Source organism: Hyperolius riggenbachi, chromosome 2 (assembly GCF_040937935.1).
Source record: "Hyperolius riggenbachi isolate aHypRig1 chromosome 2, aHypRig1.pri, whole genome shotgun sequence".
NCBI lineage: Eukaryota > Metazoa > Chordata > Amphibia > Anura > Hyperoliidae > Hyperolius > Hyperolius riggenbachi.
Window position 1 is genome coordinate 528,937,911 of NC_090647.1, and position 18,365 is coordinate 528,956,275.

At 44.9% G+C, this 18,365-nt stretch overlaps 1 protein-coding gene across 16 annotated transcripts in view; it reads right to left on the reverse strand.

Annotated features, from left to right (window-relative positions):
• Positions 1-18,365, reverse strand: part of EPHA6 (EPH receptor A6) — a 1,277,595-nt gene that overhangs the window by 35,444 nt on the left and 1,223,786 nt on the right. For all 16 annotated transcript variants that reach the window (XM_068270648.1, XM_068270650.1, XM_068270649.1 and 13 more), the window contains one exon: positions 1,286-1,435. In XM_068270648.1, coding sequence (XP_068126749.1) covers positions 1,286-1,435 — 150 coding nt within the window. The remainder of the gene's footprint in view (positions 1-1,285; positions 1,436-18,365) is intronic.

Consider the following 18,365-nt stretch of genomic DNA (forward strand, 5'->3'; position numbering starts at 1 on the left):
TAAGCACAAGTTGTAATTTGATCCCTCACCTGTGTCAGCTGACTGCCACAGTACTGGTAAACACAGGATGTTAAAGGGAGTCTGAAGCGAAAATAAAAACAAAAAAACAGATACTCTCCCAAGGAGAAGAAAGGCTTCTATAGAATAGCTGTAACTGTATCCAATGGCCTCTGCAGCATATTCAGTGAATACAGATAACCATGAGGACAGCCAACATCAACGAAACGGAAATTGAAGCATTCTGCATGGTGCTGACTTCCTTCTTTACTAGCACACAGCAGGGGCACAGGGCTGTACTCATACCTGGCTCATACCTGGCTCTGGGCTCTATCAAGTTCACCAGAGCTGCTCCATAATTTGCAAACACACTACTGCTACATCCAAAGTCAACTATAACTGGTAAAGAAAGGGGGCGGGGCAGCACATAGTGCAGGCAGCAGCATGGTGCGGTGAGCTGCAGGATGTCTGTAGACATTCCGATGTCTCGACTTGTGCCTGTCCTCCGGAGACACTGCACCAGCCCCGGTCTGAGGGGTAGCAGGAAAAAAGGGCGTCAGCTGAGGGTGGACGAAAAGGGCACCGCCATAGACTTTAATGCAATTATCGTTAGTACGGCAGAAAAAGAATAAAAGTTTTGGGCAACACCAGGAGGGAGGGGGGTGGTTAGGGTTAGGCACCATCAGGGGGGTGGTTGGGGTTAGGCACAACCGTAGGGGGGTTTGGGTTAGACATCACCAGGGGGTGTAATTAGGGTTGGGGGAGGGGGGGTAATTAGGGTTAGGCGCCACCAGGGGAGTGGCTAGTTGTAGGCATCACCAGGGAAGGGTTCTGTGTGAGAGTAGGGTTGGGTTAAGCTGTATTGTTGAATTACGTAATGATTTTTAACGTTAATATCTTTTCATTATTATTTCCCGTCTGTAATTACAATAGTATTTATCATTAACCAAGGTTGACAACGATGTTTATCGATATCAGATTTCGTTATCCACCTGGGCCATTTCATTATCAAGCCAAGCCTTTTTCACTGTGCCCTTTTTCATGCACGCATCGGAGGGGGGGGGGGGCGGGGCACCAGTAACCGCCTAACCCCAAACTTGCCTTTCTTCAGCACTAGTCTTCTTGTTCTCGAGGTCTAGGTCTGGTACTTCCGGCAAAATAACTTTTCTCGTTGAAAGTTTGGTGACAGGCTTAAGACTCATTATAACAATAGCTAATTACAGAAACCAATTAAGTGAAATAGGTCACAGGAAAATCTAATAATATAAAGCGCAGTAAGGTTACTCACATCCTGATTGGACATCTCCCAGTATGGCCGCTCCCCATAGGACATGACTTCCCACATGACAATGCCGTAGCTCCAGGCATCGCTGGCAGAGGAGAACTTGCGATAAGCGATCGCTTCTGGTGCCGTCCATCGAATCGGAATTTTTCCTCCCTAAAAGTAGAATTTGTAGGTTTAAACGTATGAGTCTGAATTTGGATGGGAGGAGTCATTTAAATATGAACCATACATATATAATTAGTTCTTTCTAACTCCTCGCACATATTAATACAAAAGCTAGGTCATCCCGTAAACAGTAGATTGCAAACACTCTGGCTTGATGCAAGTGAAAACTGATGAAACACCTGATCCTGAGGCCGGTTGCACACTAAGGATTGGCGTTAGCGGTGCGGTGCAGCCCGGGGGCCACACCGCACTGCCAAAAACAGGCCTTCGGGGATTACTGTGTTAATAATGCGGTAATACCCTTCTGGCTGACAGCCAAACAGGAAGTGACACTCTCTTGGGGTCACTTCCTGTTTCGGAAATACGGAAGTGCACGGAAGCGTATTGTAAAATTACACTTCTGTGCGGTGCACCACCACCGCGTACATTTTTAAAAGACCCTGCTCCGCCATAGACTCGTCACTTCCGTTGTATCGTGTCACATTGTGTCGGTATGAACGGCCCCATAGACTTTTATTTGGCTGCAGTGGGGTGTATAACAGAGTGTGAGCTATGTAATGGATAACAAATTCCAAGACACAAGCGGGTGAGAGAGCCCTGAATCTAAAGGAATGGGAGGAAACAAGAGGTGGGGAAGCATGCAGTATACATACAGGCAGGGCGTGTTTATTTAGTAAGGAGTAAAACTAGACGTGAGGTCGAAGGAGGAATGGCCTAAGTTAGAATGTATGCCTGTTGGAAAAGGTGAGCTTTGATTCCCACTTGTAAATTCCATAACAATTTTGCTTAGAATTTTTTGCAGTTTCGCTTACAATTTTAATGTTCCTTGAGCATGCTTACTAGACATTTATCCAAATCTCCTGCGCTTTTATTACAACGCTCATCCAGAATTCAAAAACGTGGAATACATTCATAAATCTGTACAAAATTTGGTAATTACGGCCATTGTTAGTCGTGAGAGTAATACTTCTGGTGAATCTGTCCATTCACACACAGACATAAGAAATAGTGTGGTGTTCAAAAACAGAACATCATTTGGAACATTGTTCCGAATTCACTTGAACACCACACTTCAGCACCGTTCAGCACTGAGCCTGTGGACAGGGACGGGGGAGTTCACTTACTTGTGCTTCATGGCTCCAAAGTTGAAGGAGGACGTATCGAGTTGAAACGTGCCATGAAGTCCAAATGATTGAACTCTCCCTCTCCCTGACCAAGTCTGCAGGTTCGGTGATGAATGGTGCTGAAGAACGGTGTTTGGGTGAATTTGGAATGAATTTCTGAACACCAAAATTTATAAGGAAGTGGCGGAAGCCACATAACGTGTTGTCCCATGCTTAATATTTTTTTTTTTTTGTATTTGTTTTTTACATTACTTGTATTTTCTTTCGCAGTAATCCAAAGACATAACAGCAAAGTTGTATGGTACCGATCCAGTTCTGAAACATGCCCGAAGAAACGACGTTTTCGAAAAGCTTGCAAAGAAATCTTGTAAGTTAGTCATTTTAGGTACCACCTAAACAAATTTTGTTATGTCTTTGGATTCTCTCCATGTCTAATACTTTACCACATGCAACTGGCTTTAGCAGTAGCTGCCACACACAGGGCCAGATTTACCATAAGACACTGTAGGCACGTGCCCACAGGCGCCTTATGAGACGGCTCCCTTCCCTTCCTGAATGTCCCCTCTCTCAGCAGAGCCGCCAGAGAGCGATTTCACTCACCACACGACTCCAGTTTGGCAGCTGTAGGCAAATAGTTAGGGGCGAAGGTCCAAGGCTAATCAGTGCCTCCTGTGGAAATGAGAGTAGAGTGGAGGGCGGTGTGGGTATTGCATCCTCCTCCCTCTGCCCCTGCAGCGCATTAGCTGCCATACAAACTGCCATTTGCTGCCTGCTCTTCTCATCTTGGTGGGTGGTGGGCTTGCGGCAATGTAAGGTTGTGACCTAGTTGTGTGTAGCCCCTGATAATGTGTAGCCCTGCCTCCGATTGTGTGTTGACGGTTTTGTAAGGTAACAAGGGCCATAAACTGTATATACGGTATATAATTATTATAATTTTTTTTATTATTAAAATAGAAGGGCCTTATCCAAGATTTTGCTGGGCAGGCTCACTCTTTTAATGACACCGCTGCTAGGTTCATGTACTTGAAGTGATGTAAGAAAATAAAGGCTGGGATTGGGGGTGTAGCCTGTGTTGTGGGGCGGAGTTTAGGACGTAGGGTGTAAATCTTTACACTCCCATTGTGCATTTGGTTAATTTTTTATAGTCTTGGGTGCCTGAATTATTTCAGTAGCTGCAGTTGTCTTGCTATAGCAGGCTTGTATAATCCTGACAAGCTATTTGTGACACATTCTCTGCTTGCTCGCCATTTGGATAGACTCCTAAATGATCCAAGCGCTGAAGAGGATTCATCAGACCTGTCATTTTCCTCCTCAAGAAGTCCTCACAGATAACAAGCGTTCTCTCTGCTGAGCAGGTCGATGGCACATTCCTGCCCTGCTTATAAAACCATAATCAACCCGGAGAAAAATGCTAATGCGATGCCTGAGCAATAGACGGCATTAACCCGGCCATTGAAACGCTTATGAATTGGGCTGTTTAGTGCTTTCTGGCTTGTGACAATGCTGAATTAGCCCCGGCGTATAATTAAATGACAAATTTCAGAGGGCTGTCAAGGATCTGCACTAATGAGGATACGAGTGTCACGCGGACCGAGCCACGCGGCGCATCACTTCTGGAAGACAGACGTGACATGGGTCTCCCCGCTGTGTCACAGTTCAGGTGCCATGTGATTGGGCCTCCCAGCCGTTGCCGTGTCAGAGTTCGGGTGCCGTGTGATTGGGCCTCCCAACCGCCGTGTCAGAGTTCAGGTGCCGTGTGATTGGGCCTCCCAGCCGTTGCCGTGTCAGAGTTCAGGTGCCGTGTGATTGGGCCTCCCAGCCGCCGTGTCAGAGTTCAGGTGCCATGCTATAGGGCCGTCGCCGGAGAGAGAGAAGTTCACTTTCAACAGTTCTCAAATTCCACCGAGCATAAAGAAAGTATTAAACGTAGTCCTTTCCTCGCAGCACTTTCTTGTCTCATTATGCTTTTGTTATGATCAATTAAGTGGAAGAATGTCGTGGGAGACGCCTGACAAGAGAAAGTGCATCGTGCATCTTAAAATATTAATTCACTTCTATTTTTTTTTTCTCCGAATTGTAGAGGTTTTAATTTCTCAACGCTTTTAACTCCACAACAGATAAACTGCCATGAAACGGAAAAAAAAGTGTTGTTGAGAAAGGAGAATATATGTGTCGCTATCAGCCAGGAAATGTGATTATTGCTGCTGCTATTACTGGTATCAGTTGAAAAGGGCGCCTGAGCTGTCTGTGTAAAAAGGGCACCAGATATAGCTGAGGTTAGGCACCCCCGGGGGTGGGGGTGTAGGATTAGGCATCACGAGGAAGATTAAGGTCATAGGGTTAGGCACCACCGGGAGGGTCTTAGGGTTAGGCACCACAAGGAGGCGGGGTCTTAGGGTTAGGCACCACAAGGGGAGCATTCTGTGTAGTAGGGAGACGTTAGGTCATAGTAATGAACAGTGGCGTAGCTAAGGAGCTGTGGGCCCCGATGCAGATTTTACATTGGGGCCCCCCAAGCACTAAATACATAACAATTGATATGGCGCACCAAAACCTGCCAATGGCAACTACAGTGTCAGAGGTGCAAGAAGGGGATGGGGAAACGTTTGTTCATGATTACTACTATTCAAAGTATCAATAGAAGTGATTATTATGAGCACAGGACCAATAGAGAGCTAATACCTCTGGCCCAAGGGCCCCGATGCGGTTGCAACCTCTTCACCCCCTATTGCTACGCCCCTGGTAATGAATTTTCTCGGCTATATTACTTTTTTTGGCTATATCCAACGCCGTTTTATAGCCAGAAAAAAACTCAGCTAAATCCGGTGTCCTTTTATACTCGAATTTACGTTTCTCGGCTACAGGAGGCGCCCTTTTTTCCAGGCGCCCTTTTCAGATGAATGCATTATTATTACCATCCTTTGCTTTGGATGGCCATGTAAGCACAGGTTTTGATTCAGTTAAAGCAAAACTGAGGTGAAAAACTAATAAGATGATTACTTGTATGTGCACGGTGGCGTAGTGGTTAGCTCTCTCACCTTGCAGCGCTGGGTCCCTGGTTCGAATCTCAGCCAGGGCACTATCTGCAAAGAGTTTGTATGTTCTCTCTGTGTCTGCGTGGGTTTCCTCTGGGCACTCTGGTTTCCTCCCACATTCCAAAAACATACGGATAAGTTAATTGGCTCCCCCTAAAAAATTGGCCCTAGACTACAGTACTTACACTACATAATATAGACATATGGCAATGGTAGGGATTAGATTGTGAGCTCCTTTGAGGGACAGTTAGTGACAAGATATATATATATATATATATATATATATATATATATATATATATATATACATTGTACAGTGCTGCGTAATATGTTGGCGCTATATAAATACAAAATAATAATAATAATAGGTAATGATAACATAGAACTGATTGTCAGATTTTTATGTTCAGTTTAAGGGCTTCATTTTAAGGCCCGGTTCACATTAGTGCTAAAAAAGTTCCCAGATCAGAAGGGAACGGATCAGAACGGATGCAAATGGATCAGTTCACATCCATCCATTCGAGGAAATGTAACGGAAGCAGCGGAACGCAAACGGATCCGATTGACCGTTTTCATGGATCCGTTTGCCACTAACACAAGTGTGAACCAAGCCTAAGACGTAAAGAAAATCTGTACTCTAAAATTCTTACAATAAAAAGCATACCATTCTATTCCTTATTTTCTCCTGGGCCCCTCTGTGCTGTTTCTGCCACTCCCTGCTGCAATCCTGGCTTGTAATTGCCACTTTTAGGCAGTGTTTACAAACAAAAAACATGGCTCTTAACCAGCATGTGATAGGCTGAGAGAAGCTCAGTGTGTGATTAATGCAGAGCCTGGAGGGGGAGTGGAAGGGGGTGTATAACTTCTACCTATCACAGCAGAGCAGCACATTCCTGCCTCAGCTGACAAAGCTGACAAAGGAAAGATTAGATTATATAACAGAGATAATACAGCCACTGTGCAACTAGGAAAGGCTGAAGTAAGACAGATCATATTAGAACAGGTATAGGAACTTATAGGATAAAAGAAATAAGGCTGAAACTTTTGTTACAGAGTCCCTTTAATTCTAAACAGCAACCCTGACAAACTTGCCTTTCTGAGCTAAAATACAAAGAGAAGTAATGACTCTTTGAACGTTACAGCACTAAAACCTTAGTGTACAGCAGCCCACGACCCCAAACCGCTGACCAGAAAGCGTACCGCCTGGCGGATCAACTGACCCGAGTGGCGGGCAATTTCTTTGATCCTACTGTTCCTCCCCCTCTGCATGACGTCATGCACATGCTGCTCTGACATCCCCTCCAACCCCGCATAGCAACTGTACACATTGTCACCTACACAGCTGACACGCGTCTGTGCAGCCCAGCCCAGCGATTTTTGCCCAGGGGAATTGGGTTCCGATTCTCGACGGGCGACACACTTCACAGGTGTATTCGCACCTTATGTAAGAGGACCAAAGTATATTGCCCGTATTCAATGAGCTTTTCTCCTGAGTTTTCTCCTCATCAATAATGTATTTAAAGCTAACCTGAGACGAAGAGAACAAGAGGACTTTTACTTACTTGGGTCTTCTTCCAGCTGCCTGTAGTCAGTTGGCTCCCTCTGTGTCCAGCCAAACTAAAGTCTGCAACTCAGGGACTACTGCGCATGCGGGTGTGTGCTCTCACCAATCCTATTTTCCCTGTACACGAACAGCTGTACCTCAACTGCCAACTCTGTCAAAGTCATCAAGTTTGCGGATGACACCACCATACTAGGGCTCATTGACGAAAAAGGGGAGAATGAATACCGTAAGGAAATCGAGCAGATCCACAGGTGGTGCAAGGAAAACAAACTCGTACTAAATACGGCAAAAACTGTGGAACTGATTGTGGACTTTAGAAGGAATGCTCCGCCCCACAGCCCGGTCTTAATTGATGGCACTGAGGTCTCCAGGGTACACAGCGCTCGGTTCCTAGGTACCACCATCACTGACAACTTGAAGTGGGATGCGAACACCTCCGTAACACAAAAGAAAGCCCAGCAGAGGCTGTTCTTCCTCAGGCAGCTGAGGAAGTTTGGAATGCCGCGGGAACTAATGACTAACTTCTACACTGCCATCATTGAGTCTGTCCTCTGCTCCTCCATCATCGTCTGGTACTCCGGGGCAAATGCAAAAGACAAGCACAAACTCCAGAGAGTAATCAGTGCAGCCGAGAGGATCATCGGGTCTCCCCTGCCCCCCCTGGACCTCCTCCATACAGCTAGAATCACCTCCAGGGCTAATAGGATTATGCAAGACCCCTCCCACCCTGGCAGTTGTTTCTTCGACCCCCTTCCCTTAGGCCGCCGCTTCAGGTCCATTCTCACCAAAACAACCAGGCATAGAAACACGTTCTTCCCCCAAGCAGTCCTCCTACTCAACTCAAGCTCTCTCTAAACTGACACCCGCAAATTTCCCTAAGCCGCCCCAGCGGACGAGAGTACGCAGCTCCCGGGATGTCCGCGGCTGGTTGCACTGCTCCACATGCTAACGTGCCATGTCTGGCTCAATAAATTGTCTTGCCTAAACGCACCAAGAGTGTTATTTGTTGCATTACTGCTATTATTGTTTTTCATGTTTGTCATTATTGCACCATTGTAAATTGCCATTGCCATGTGTCCACAAATAATTCCGGGTGCGGCGCCTGCCGTACTTGGCGAATAAAGTTGATTCTGATTCTGATGCGCTCTTCTGGACTGCGCGTCTCCTCGACCGCGCTTCCATGGCCAGGAGTTTTCTGCGCATACGCAGTTACAAGTCTGTAAGAACTGCGCATGCGCAGAACTCTCCCAGCCTGGAAAGTGCGATTGAGGAGGTGCGTGGCCGGGACAGCGGATGCCCACTAGTCAGTCCTGGGCTTTTATGGGGGTAACAGCAGCACAGCAGAGCGGACCAAGAGGTCACTGAAGGGGCCCATACACAGCCATCGATCGATTCTATGGCATTGATCGGAAATCGATTCTATCAAATCTATCGATTTGCGGCCGATTTGATCTATTTGACAGGATGGAAAATCTAGGTCGATCTGGCTCATAGAGTTGCATTGGATCTAATGGTCCAATAATGCATTTAGATTGATTTCCAATAGATTTCATTCTGAAATCTATTGGAAATCTGTTCCTAGTGTGTGGCCCACATCAGATAGATTCCTGTCAGATACGACTTGACAGGCATCTGACAGAAATCTGTTGGTCGTATCTGCTGCAAATCTATAAGTGTATGGCCACCTTAAAGCGGATCCGAGATAAAAAATAACTATAGCTAGAAACTTGTCTATATATTTTACCTAAAATTTAGATGGTTTACACAGTAAATCCAGCAGCAAACTGCATTTACATTATATGATCAGTTCTTGTGATACAATTAGCACGGCCATGTTTTGCTTGTCATCACACACACAGGCAAAGCTGCTCTGTATCTCCACTCCTCAGCCTGTGAACTCCACGTCCCACAGCTACAGTGGAATCGGCTGCCCACTGAGATGCCAATGCGTGCTGCCCATGGCCCCCTCCTCGCCCATCGGCTTCCTGCCTCTGCTCCAGCCCCACTGTGCGCCTCCACCAATCAGCGCACAGTGGGGTAGGCAAATGAGAATAGGAGGATCCTCCTCGCCGGGCTCAGCTCCCATGATTAATTGCAGCATGGGACTGAACGCCGAGGCGTTGGAGGAATTGGGAGTGGCTCCAGTAGTTTACATTAGTATTATCTGTTAATGTAATAAAAAAACAAGCATTTGGGGGGGAAGAATGCCCCGAAACTATATGTAAGGGACACAAAAATGAAAACTGCAAAAGTTTGTCTCGGATCCACTTTAAGAGAGCTTAATGACTACAGGTGGCTGGAAAACCCCCCAAGGAAAGTAAAAATCCTCTTGATCCCCTCATCCCAAGTACACTTTAAAGCCCCAGCAAATAAGAAGATACTCAAAATGAATTTTTACCTACAGTTTAGTGCTGACGAGTTATTTATTTATTTATTTTAGAGAGGATTTTAGAGTGATCGAATTGGCTGGGAATCTGTCAGAAAAATCAATACTCGTTTGGCTATCTTAAGACGGTACAAGTAGCCCACATAAAACTTTTAATACATAATAAGCTTTAAATACATCATTCCATTTATTTTCACATGAGAGCAAGAGGCTCTCTACAAAGCATCATGGAACAATACAAATCTCATAAAACCGTAATCATAAACACAGCCAAAGTGTTACAGTCGACAAAAGCGTTTCACGGTTCACTGCCTGCTTCATCAGAGGCAAATAATTACATACAATAAAAGTCTTGCTGTGTCACTAACATAATCTCAACCCAGGAACTGAATATAATGTAGGCGACAGAGTAGCTGGACTGCTTAGTATATCTAAAAAATTAATATAATTCCACAGATAGGCGTCGCCCTAACAATAGTGCTGAATAGCATATGGGTGATGCCCGTGTTACATGCCGCTGAGTAAGTGGACACCATGCTATGGCAACATTCATCTCTGGGATAGCATGCATTGTTTTGGATACAGTAGTCCAGTTGTTCTTTTTCCTACATTATGTTTGGCTCCTAGATTGTTTTATTGACTCAGCACGACTTTTACTATATGTAATTATTTGCCTCCAATGAAGCAGGCAGTGAACCGTGAAATGCACACCAGGCTTTTGTCAAAAGTAACACTTCAGCTGTGTTAATGATTGTGGCTTTATGAGATTTGTATTGTTTTACGATGCTTTACAGAGAACCTCTTGCTCCCATATGAATCTGATTTTTTAAATAGTTTATTAGATGACTAATTTTCAGCATAACTTTGCTCATTGCATGTGAATTACCATTGGGTGCATACACTGGAGTGTGCTCGATCGGATCAGCTAAGTCCACAGAGTACAGCAAAAAGGTCCGCACCAATCCAGGATTCCAGAAACAGTTTTATTTAGGACGTATCCAATGTAAAATATGCACATGCATCACAACGCTGACATGTTTCGAGCTGTCTCAGCTCTTAATCATAGCTGGTTACAAAATGGCAAAGCTCCTATATATAGGAGGATATCCCACTCCAGCCACTCAAAGCCCCACCCCAAAAAGGGGGGAGTTGAAAAGGTGGTCTGGGTGTGATAGACAGGTGATTACCTGTGAGAAAACCCATACAGAGGCAAACACACTATGCATTAAAATCAATATAAAATACAAGATACAGAGTGTAATGTACCAAAAAATGGATAAAAAAGTGGCAAAAAGCAACAGCGTGATCAATCACAACATAACATGGAAGCATATAAGCATATAAGACACATGTGGGCCCTATCCGTGGATGGAAAGATCAAGGTATATATATATGCAGGTGACGGTGTCCCACTCACAGAGAGGAGAGGGGGGAAGGGAGGGGAGGGGGGGGGGGGAGGCGGGGGGAGAAACAGTCCAAAGAGGGGAGGGGGGGAGGGGAAGGGAAGACAGGGAAATAAACCAAGCTAATGCGTGATGAGCGCTAAGTCCCACCTTGCATTAAGGCCATGGGGTAACCTGGTCCCCAGGCGGTGTATCCACATGGCCTCCTTTTTAAGGAGAATTTTGTATAAGTCTCCCCCTCTTTTTGGTGACATGACTCTCTCTATTCCTTGAAACCGGAAACCTTTCATGTCTCCCCTATGCACCTCCCTAAAGTGTCTGGCTACGTTAGAGATGTTGGTAGTGGACCACCCTGCCCCCAGATAATGTTCGGCTATTCTTTGCCTTAGAGGCCTGGTGGAGCAACCGACATACTGTACAGAACAAGAAGTGCAGTCAACTAGATACACTACATAGCAGGTGCCACAATTAATAAACTGTTTAAGATTGTAAATTTGGCCACTATAGGCAGAAACAACTGTTTTAGTTTTATTATGTAAGTGGCAATACCTGCATGTCGCGATCCCACACTTATAGGATCCCTTGACTGTCAGCCAAGTGTCCGTTGTAGCACCAGATGTGAATAGGCTGGGAGAGAGCATTTGTCCTAAGGTGGGAGCCCGTCGGCTGGAAAATCTAACACCATCTTTCAGGACAGGGGAGAGACCCACATCTCCCTCCAAAATGGGAAGATATTTGGAGATAATGTTGGTCACACTCCTGTACTCTGTTGAGTAAGTGGTGACGAAAGTTGGCTTGCATTGATCTTGGGCCAAGCCGCCCTCATTCTGCAATAGGTCCAATTGTGACCTTTCTATGGCCCTGAGTCTGCCCCTCTTAATTAACCTAGATGGATAGCCACGAGCTTTCAATCGTCTCTCGACAATGTCCAACTCTCCCGGCAAATGATCCTCCCTCGAGCAATTCCGTCTGGCTCTTACAAATTCGCCAACAGGGATGCCTCGAATGGTATGTGCCGGGTGGCAACTGTCTGCCCTAAGAGTTACATTGCCGCTACACGGTTTCCTGTAGGTTATGGTATTGACAGACCTAGTGTCCACATCGCCACACAAGGTAACGTCCAAATAATTAATGGACATAGTCTCTATTGTGTATGTGAACTGTAGATTTAAATTATTCTGATTGAAGTATTCAACCAAAGAAACTGCACTGGGGGCATCACCTCTCCAGATAATCAGAAGGTCGTCGATATACCTCCCGTACCACACAACATCCTCCAGTAGACGGCAGTCCCCCCCAAAGACGCGATGTTCCTCCCACCACCCCATGTATAGATTAGCAAGGGATGGTGAGAATTTGGCGCCCATCGAGGCGCCCCGTCTCTGGAGGAAGAAACTGCCGTCAAACATGAAGTAATTGTGGGCCAGGAGGTACTCGACGGCCATAAGAATGAACACACGGAGATTTTCGGAATAATCGGAGTACCTGGAGAGGTGGAAGTCCAACGCCTTTAATGCCAAACTATGTGGAATGCAGGAGTACAGAGACTTGACATCTACTGTAATCCATATATAGTCAGTCCTCCACTCCACACTTCTCATACTGGCTAGGAGATGTTTAGTGTCCTTTAGATAGCCTGGAAGGCGTCTAACCAAAGGCTGGAGTAGGGAATCGACCCAGGAGCCTAGGCGCTCCCCCAGGGACCCAATGCCAGCCACAATGGGCCTGCCCTCTGGGGGAGAGCCCGGCTTATGAATTTTAGGCAAGTGGTGGAAAATGGGAATGATGGGGGATTTAATTTCCAAGAAATTCCTTAGTCTAGAATCAATGACCCCCATAGTTTCCCCACAGGAAAGAAGACTACATAGTCTATTTTTAAATTCAGGGGTGGGATCTATTTTTAGGCCCAAATATGTATCAACATCCCCCAGCTGTCTGAGAGCCTCCATCCGATACGCGTCCCTATCCAAAACCACCACCGAGCCACCCTTGTCTGCATTGCGTATGATAATATCATGATTATTCTGCAGTTTATTCAGGGCAGCACGCTCCTCAGAGGTGAGATTGGAAGCGACCGCACAGAGAGGCCCCCTCGACAGCCGCAAAAGATCCCTCTCCACCAGATCCTGAAAGGTATCAACACATGGGGACCTGGAGGCATAAGGATAGAAGTCCGGGTTTCTCACCCGGATCGACTCAACATCCTCTGGGGTAACTAGACCACCGCTAGCTGATGAGAGAGCATCCAACATCCATCTGCAGCGGGTGTCTGTAAAGTTACCAATGTCGGGTATGTCGCAAATATGTGATACACCTCTACCCTGCCCCACATCCCCAAAATGTTTCCTCAGAAGTAGAGATCTGACAAATCGATTTACATCAAGTATGGTCTCAAAAACATTTAAATGATGAGTGGGAGAGAATGACAATCCCTTGGATAGTACCTTTATTTCAGATTCATTAAGAGCATATTTAGACAAATTCACAACATTGGTAACCTGTTCCAAGTCTGAAGAAAAGTGACTTAGTCTACGGTTCTTGACACCTGCTCTCCTCGTCCTCCTCTTCCCCCCCTGCCCCTCCTGTTGTAACGTTTGGGTTTCTGGTAGTAGGTTGGTTGGCCCCCCCCGTTTTTTGAAGCATCAACCCCACCACCCTCCGCCCCTCGCACATGTGCTTGACCAACCGAATGGACAGGTTGGACCTCTGTGGCCTCAGGGGAGCTAAAACTCACCCTTCTTGGATTGGGCCGCCTGTTTCGTGACCGTGATCGTTGTCGATATGACATGGGTGACTTGGGTGCCCCCTCCCAGCGCCCCCATTCATATACTATTTTCTTATCATAATCCTCAGTATCTCGCATATATTTGGAGCGCTTCATTTCTGTAATCATCATTTCAAGCTTAAAAATGTTATCTAGCATCTTTTTGTTAAGGTCACTGTACATTTCAACATTGTAAGATGTACCTATACTATTCTTGATATCAATGACCTTTGATCTAAGTTCAGTGAGTTTGTTCTCCTCGTAAACAATAATAAGGCGCATCAGTCTTAAAGAGCAATCTGTGAGAATCTCATTCCACTCCGTAACGAATTGCTCCGAGTAAATGGTAGTCGGGACTTTCTTGATGCGAAGTCCACGAGGAATTATTTCCTCTGCCACATACTGTTTTAGACTAGACAAATCCCACCATACCTTAGTTTCCTTAACAATAATGTCCTCCAGTCTATGAAAGGCAGTCCTTAACTATTGGATTGCAAATAGTTTCTACAAAAACACATACAGAAAAAAACACCATTGAAAATTTCCGTGATTCCGGGAAAATTTCCGTCAGCTACACCTCCTCCTGCCAGCAGGGTAAGTGCAAAGTCACATGACATTACAGGACGGGCGCAAACGAGACTTCAAGCGATCGCGGTACTTACTACAGGAGTCGTTGGTTATCTTAGAGATCCGATATGACGGTCATTATTTGATGATAAATAACGTCGCTTGACTTCATGCGTACCCGCCAGCAAGAAGAGTCATCACTAATGACCGTCATCAAGGGGACCTCGCTGAACCCATCGGGTGGTGAGTATGGAGCTTAAAGGGCAACTGAAGAGAGAGGTATATGGAGGCTGCCATGTTTATTTCCTTTTAAGCAATACCAGTTGCCTGGCAGCCCTGCTGACTTTCTGCCTCTAATGCTTTCAGCAATAGACAAAAGGCTTAATAATTCATAGATTCTGGCATACTATAATGAAGGTGTCATTGAGCAGAGACAATGAAACAGTAAAAACTTAAAAACTAGATTTAACTGTAAAATAAAACTGTGGGATATCTAAAAAAAAAAGTCATTTTTAGGAGACTGAGGATAGATACAATTGTTTTTCTCATCAGTTAATTTTCACCTCGGATGTTGCCTGGCTATCCAACTGATCCTCTGCCTCTTAAGCCCCATCAACACGATACAATTCTTTGTGCGATTCGATTACGATTCTATTTACGATCCGATTAAATCCGACATGTCCGATCGGGATTCGATTCAGTTTGATTTGACATTCTTTTGCAATCCTGATCGGACATGCCGGATTTAATGGGATCGTAAATAGAATCGTAATCGAATTGTACAAAGAATCGTATCGTGTAGATAGGGCTTAATACTTTTAGCCATAGCCCCTGGACAAGCATGCAGCAGATCGGGTGTTTCTGACATTTTGTCAGATCTGACAGATTAGCTGCATGCTTGTTTCTGGTGTTATTCAGACACTTCTGCATCCAAACAGACCAGCAGTGCTGCCACGCAACTGGTATTGTTTAAAAGGAAATAAACATGGCAGCATAAATCTCGCTTCAGAGCTCAAATTCAGCAGGGGCATGTGTGCCCCTGCTAAACCGCCGCTATCACGCCGCACAGCGGGGGTCCCTTACCCCCCAAATCCCCTCCGTCCTCGCCGGGGATCTCTTCCGCATAGAGGCAGGGCTAATGGCCGCAGCCCTGCCTCATGCGCGTCTGTCAGCACGTATCTCCGCCTCTCCCCCGCCCCTCTCAGTCTTCCTTTGTTGCGCCGCTGATAGACGCGCTAAGAGGCAGGGCTGCAGCCGTTAGCCCTGCCTCAACAGCAGCAAAATCTACGACCAAGTTGGTCGTTCATTTTGCAGAGGGGGATTTGGGGGGTAAGGGACCCCCGTTTAGCCGCGGGATAGCGGCGGTTTAGCAGGGGCACACATGCTCCTGCTGAATATAAGCACTGAATCGAGATTTATTCTCGCTTCAGTGTCTCTTTAACTACTAGCCGATAGCGTCGTTGGGCGTGGCCGCTGCAGCAGCCCCAGGACCGCCTCACGTAAAGTCCTGGGGCTCTGTTTTGCAGGAGACCGCGCGCAGGCTGTGCGCTCATGTCCTGCAGTGAGGCCTTAAGTGGCCATGGTAGTAAAAAAAGGCCTGGTCCTTAGGGGGGTTTAACACTGTGGTCCTCAAGTGGTTAAATAAACAGTACACTATTCAGTCACTTATCTATAAAGTTATATAGCATTATATAAAGCATTATATAAATAAGGATTTTAAAGTGACACTGAAGCTGAAAAAAGTATGATATAATGAATTGTATGTGTAGTACGGATAATTAATAGAACATTAGTTGCAAAGAAAAGAGTCTCAATTTTATTTTCAGTTATATATCGTTATTTTTATAACGTCAGATCATTCTCTAAGAGTTACTTTACAAAGTACGCTCTGCATTTTAAACTATGAAACAGAGCAGAGCTGATGGCCCTTTGAACTGCCCTGCAGTAAAACCTTAAACAAGAAACTGTGAGAGACAAGTTGAGATAAATGCTTCAGAAAACAGCACTGTCTTCTTTGAACTCTCTGATTATGTTGGTCAGAGAAGCTCTTTTGCATAGATATTAACGGAAGTTTCTAAACTCTTCCTGTACTGGAAACAACATGAGACTCATATCTTTGCTACTAATGTTCTATTTATTAGCTGTACTACACATACAAATCATTATCTCATAAGTTTATTTTAACTTCAGATTCCCTTTAAAGTAACTGATCAGTTTTCAGATAGCAGCCTTTTACAAATGAACCCGTTTAAAATGATGACATCTTCTTGATCATTTTTCAGTGTATCCAATTTCTTATGAATGTAACTTTTTCTTGGTGAACTAAATACAATTCCATCTTTTTGCTTGAGGCTAGCAGCATTGACGTCTAGTCACCTGCAAAGATCCATTACACCACTAGATGTCAGATGTGGTCATTATTAGCGACCAGTTCATCCCATAGATGAGTGTTTCTCAAAATTATTATAAAAAGTACCTTTTATCATAAAATGACACGATTAGTCGCCTCTTCCCTTTAAACTAGGTATTCTAGAAAAGGCACATTTTTCACACTCACTCCTCTCTACTACTACCTCTATAATATATAAATTCTCGATGATTTCTGCTGATCTCCTGACTCAGACTAGGACGCAATCCCAATGGGAAACGCTATCTCTTTTGATCAATGGAATCAAAATTGTGATTGAATACAGTTAAGTGTTCCAGTAATGTTAATCTTATTGAAAGCTCAGTTAAGGTGTTACACTGTAAATACTTGACCCCAGTTAGAAGATCCAAATTTTTTAATAGTGTTGATCTGAATTGCTCTAGAGTAGGGGTCTCAAACTCAATTTACATGGGGGCCGCAGGAGGCAAAGTCAGGATGAGGCTGGGCCGCAGAGATTTCACAAAAAAAGTCAATCAGCAGCTCCCGCCTCCCCCCCTTGCATTGATTTTTATTTCAAAATCAAATTCACAATGAAGCGAACTATTTTGCCTATTTTACCTTATAGTTCGCTTCTGTGCTCCCATTCTGCCCCTCCTGACGTCAATCGCGGCGCATCGCCGCCGCTCCCTGCCCCTCTCTGTGAAGGAAGAGTGAGAGGGGCTGGCAGAGGCGGCGATGCGCTGCGATTGACGTCAGGAGGGGCAGAGCTGAAGCTGAAAGCTCTGCCCCTTCCAGGAAATGCCGGCAAATTGCCCCCCCCCCCCCCCCCGGGTGATTTGGGGGCTCTGCAGCCCTCGTTTAGCGGCAGGGATGCAGCGGATTACTTGGGAGCACTGAAGCGAACTATAAGGAAGATTTTGCCAGCACGGGCAACAAAATATTGTATCGAGGGCCGCAAATGGCCCGCGAGCCGCGAGTTTGAGACCCCTGCTCTAGAGGCTGTCAAACACTTGGAACTTTTTGGCATATTTGGTCCAGAGTTTATAAACATTTAAACATTCCCAATTTAAGCCATTCAGAGAATAAGTTACTTCGGACATTTTTAGCAGCCACCTGAATTTCCATTGCTTGAAGATTTGGAATGGAATTAATTTCAAAAATAAACTGTATACTGTATGTCTAAATGAATATCTGACCAGCTACCTCCAGGACAATACTAATACCGTCATGGATACTTGGCATGAGTGTCTAAACTCCCCCCCAGTTCCCAATTATAGTCTCAATTTCCTCCTAAAAACAAGCACAAGACACCAGCTCCTCCTGCCAGAGTAGACTGAAAAATAGCTCTTCCTCTAATTACTAATTTCTGAATTTCATTTCCATTTATAGATTTAGTTTTGAGTTGTTTTCCTCATTACCTCTTTACCGCTAGACACTTATACTAATTTCTTGGTATACAGTGTTGTGATTACAACTTTAATGTTTGGTTCGATCTCCATCCTAGATTAACCCAATTCACTAATGTATGGAAAGAAAAATCTGTTATTTTTATTGTCTTGATAAGACTTTTTTGAGAGCAAAAGAAAGTGCCCTTATACGAATGACTCTATAATTGGGTATAAATGCTCTTTAAAAAAAAGTTTCTTGATGCTTTTAAGAGGAACTCCAGTGAAAATAATGTAATAAAAAGTGCTTAATTTTTACAAT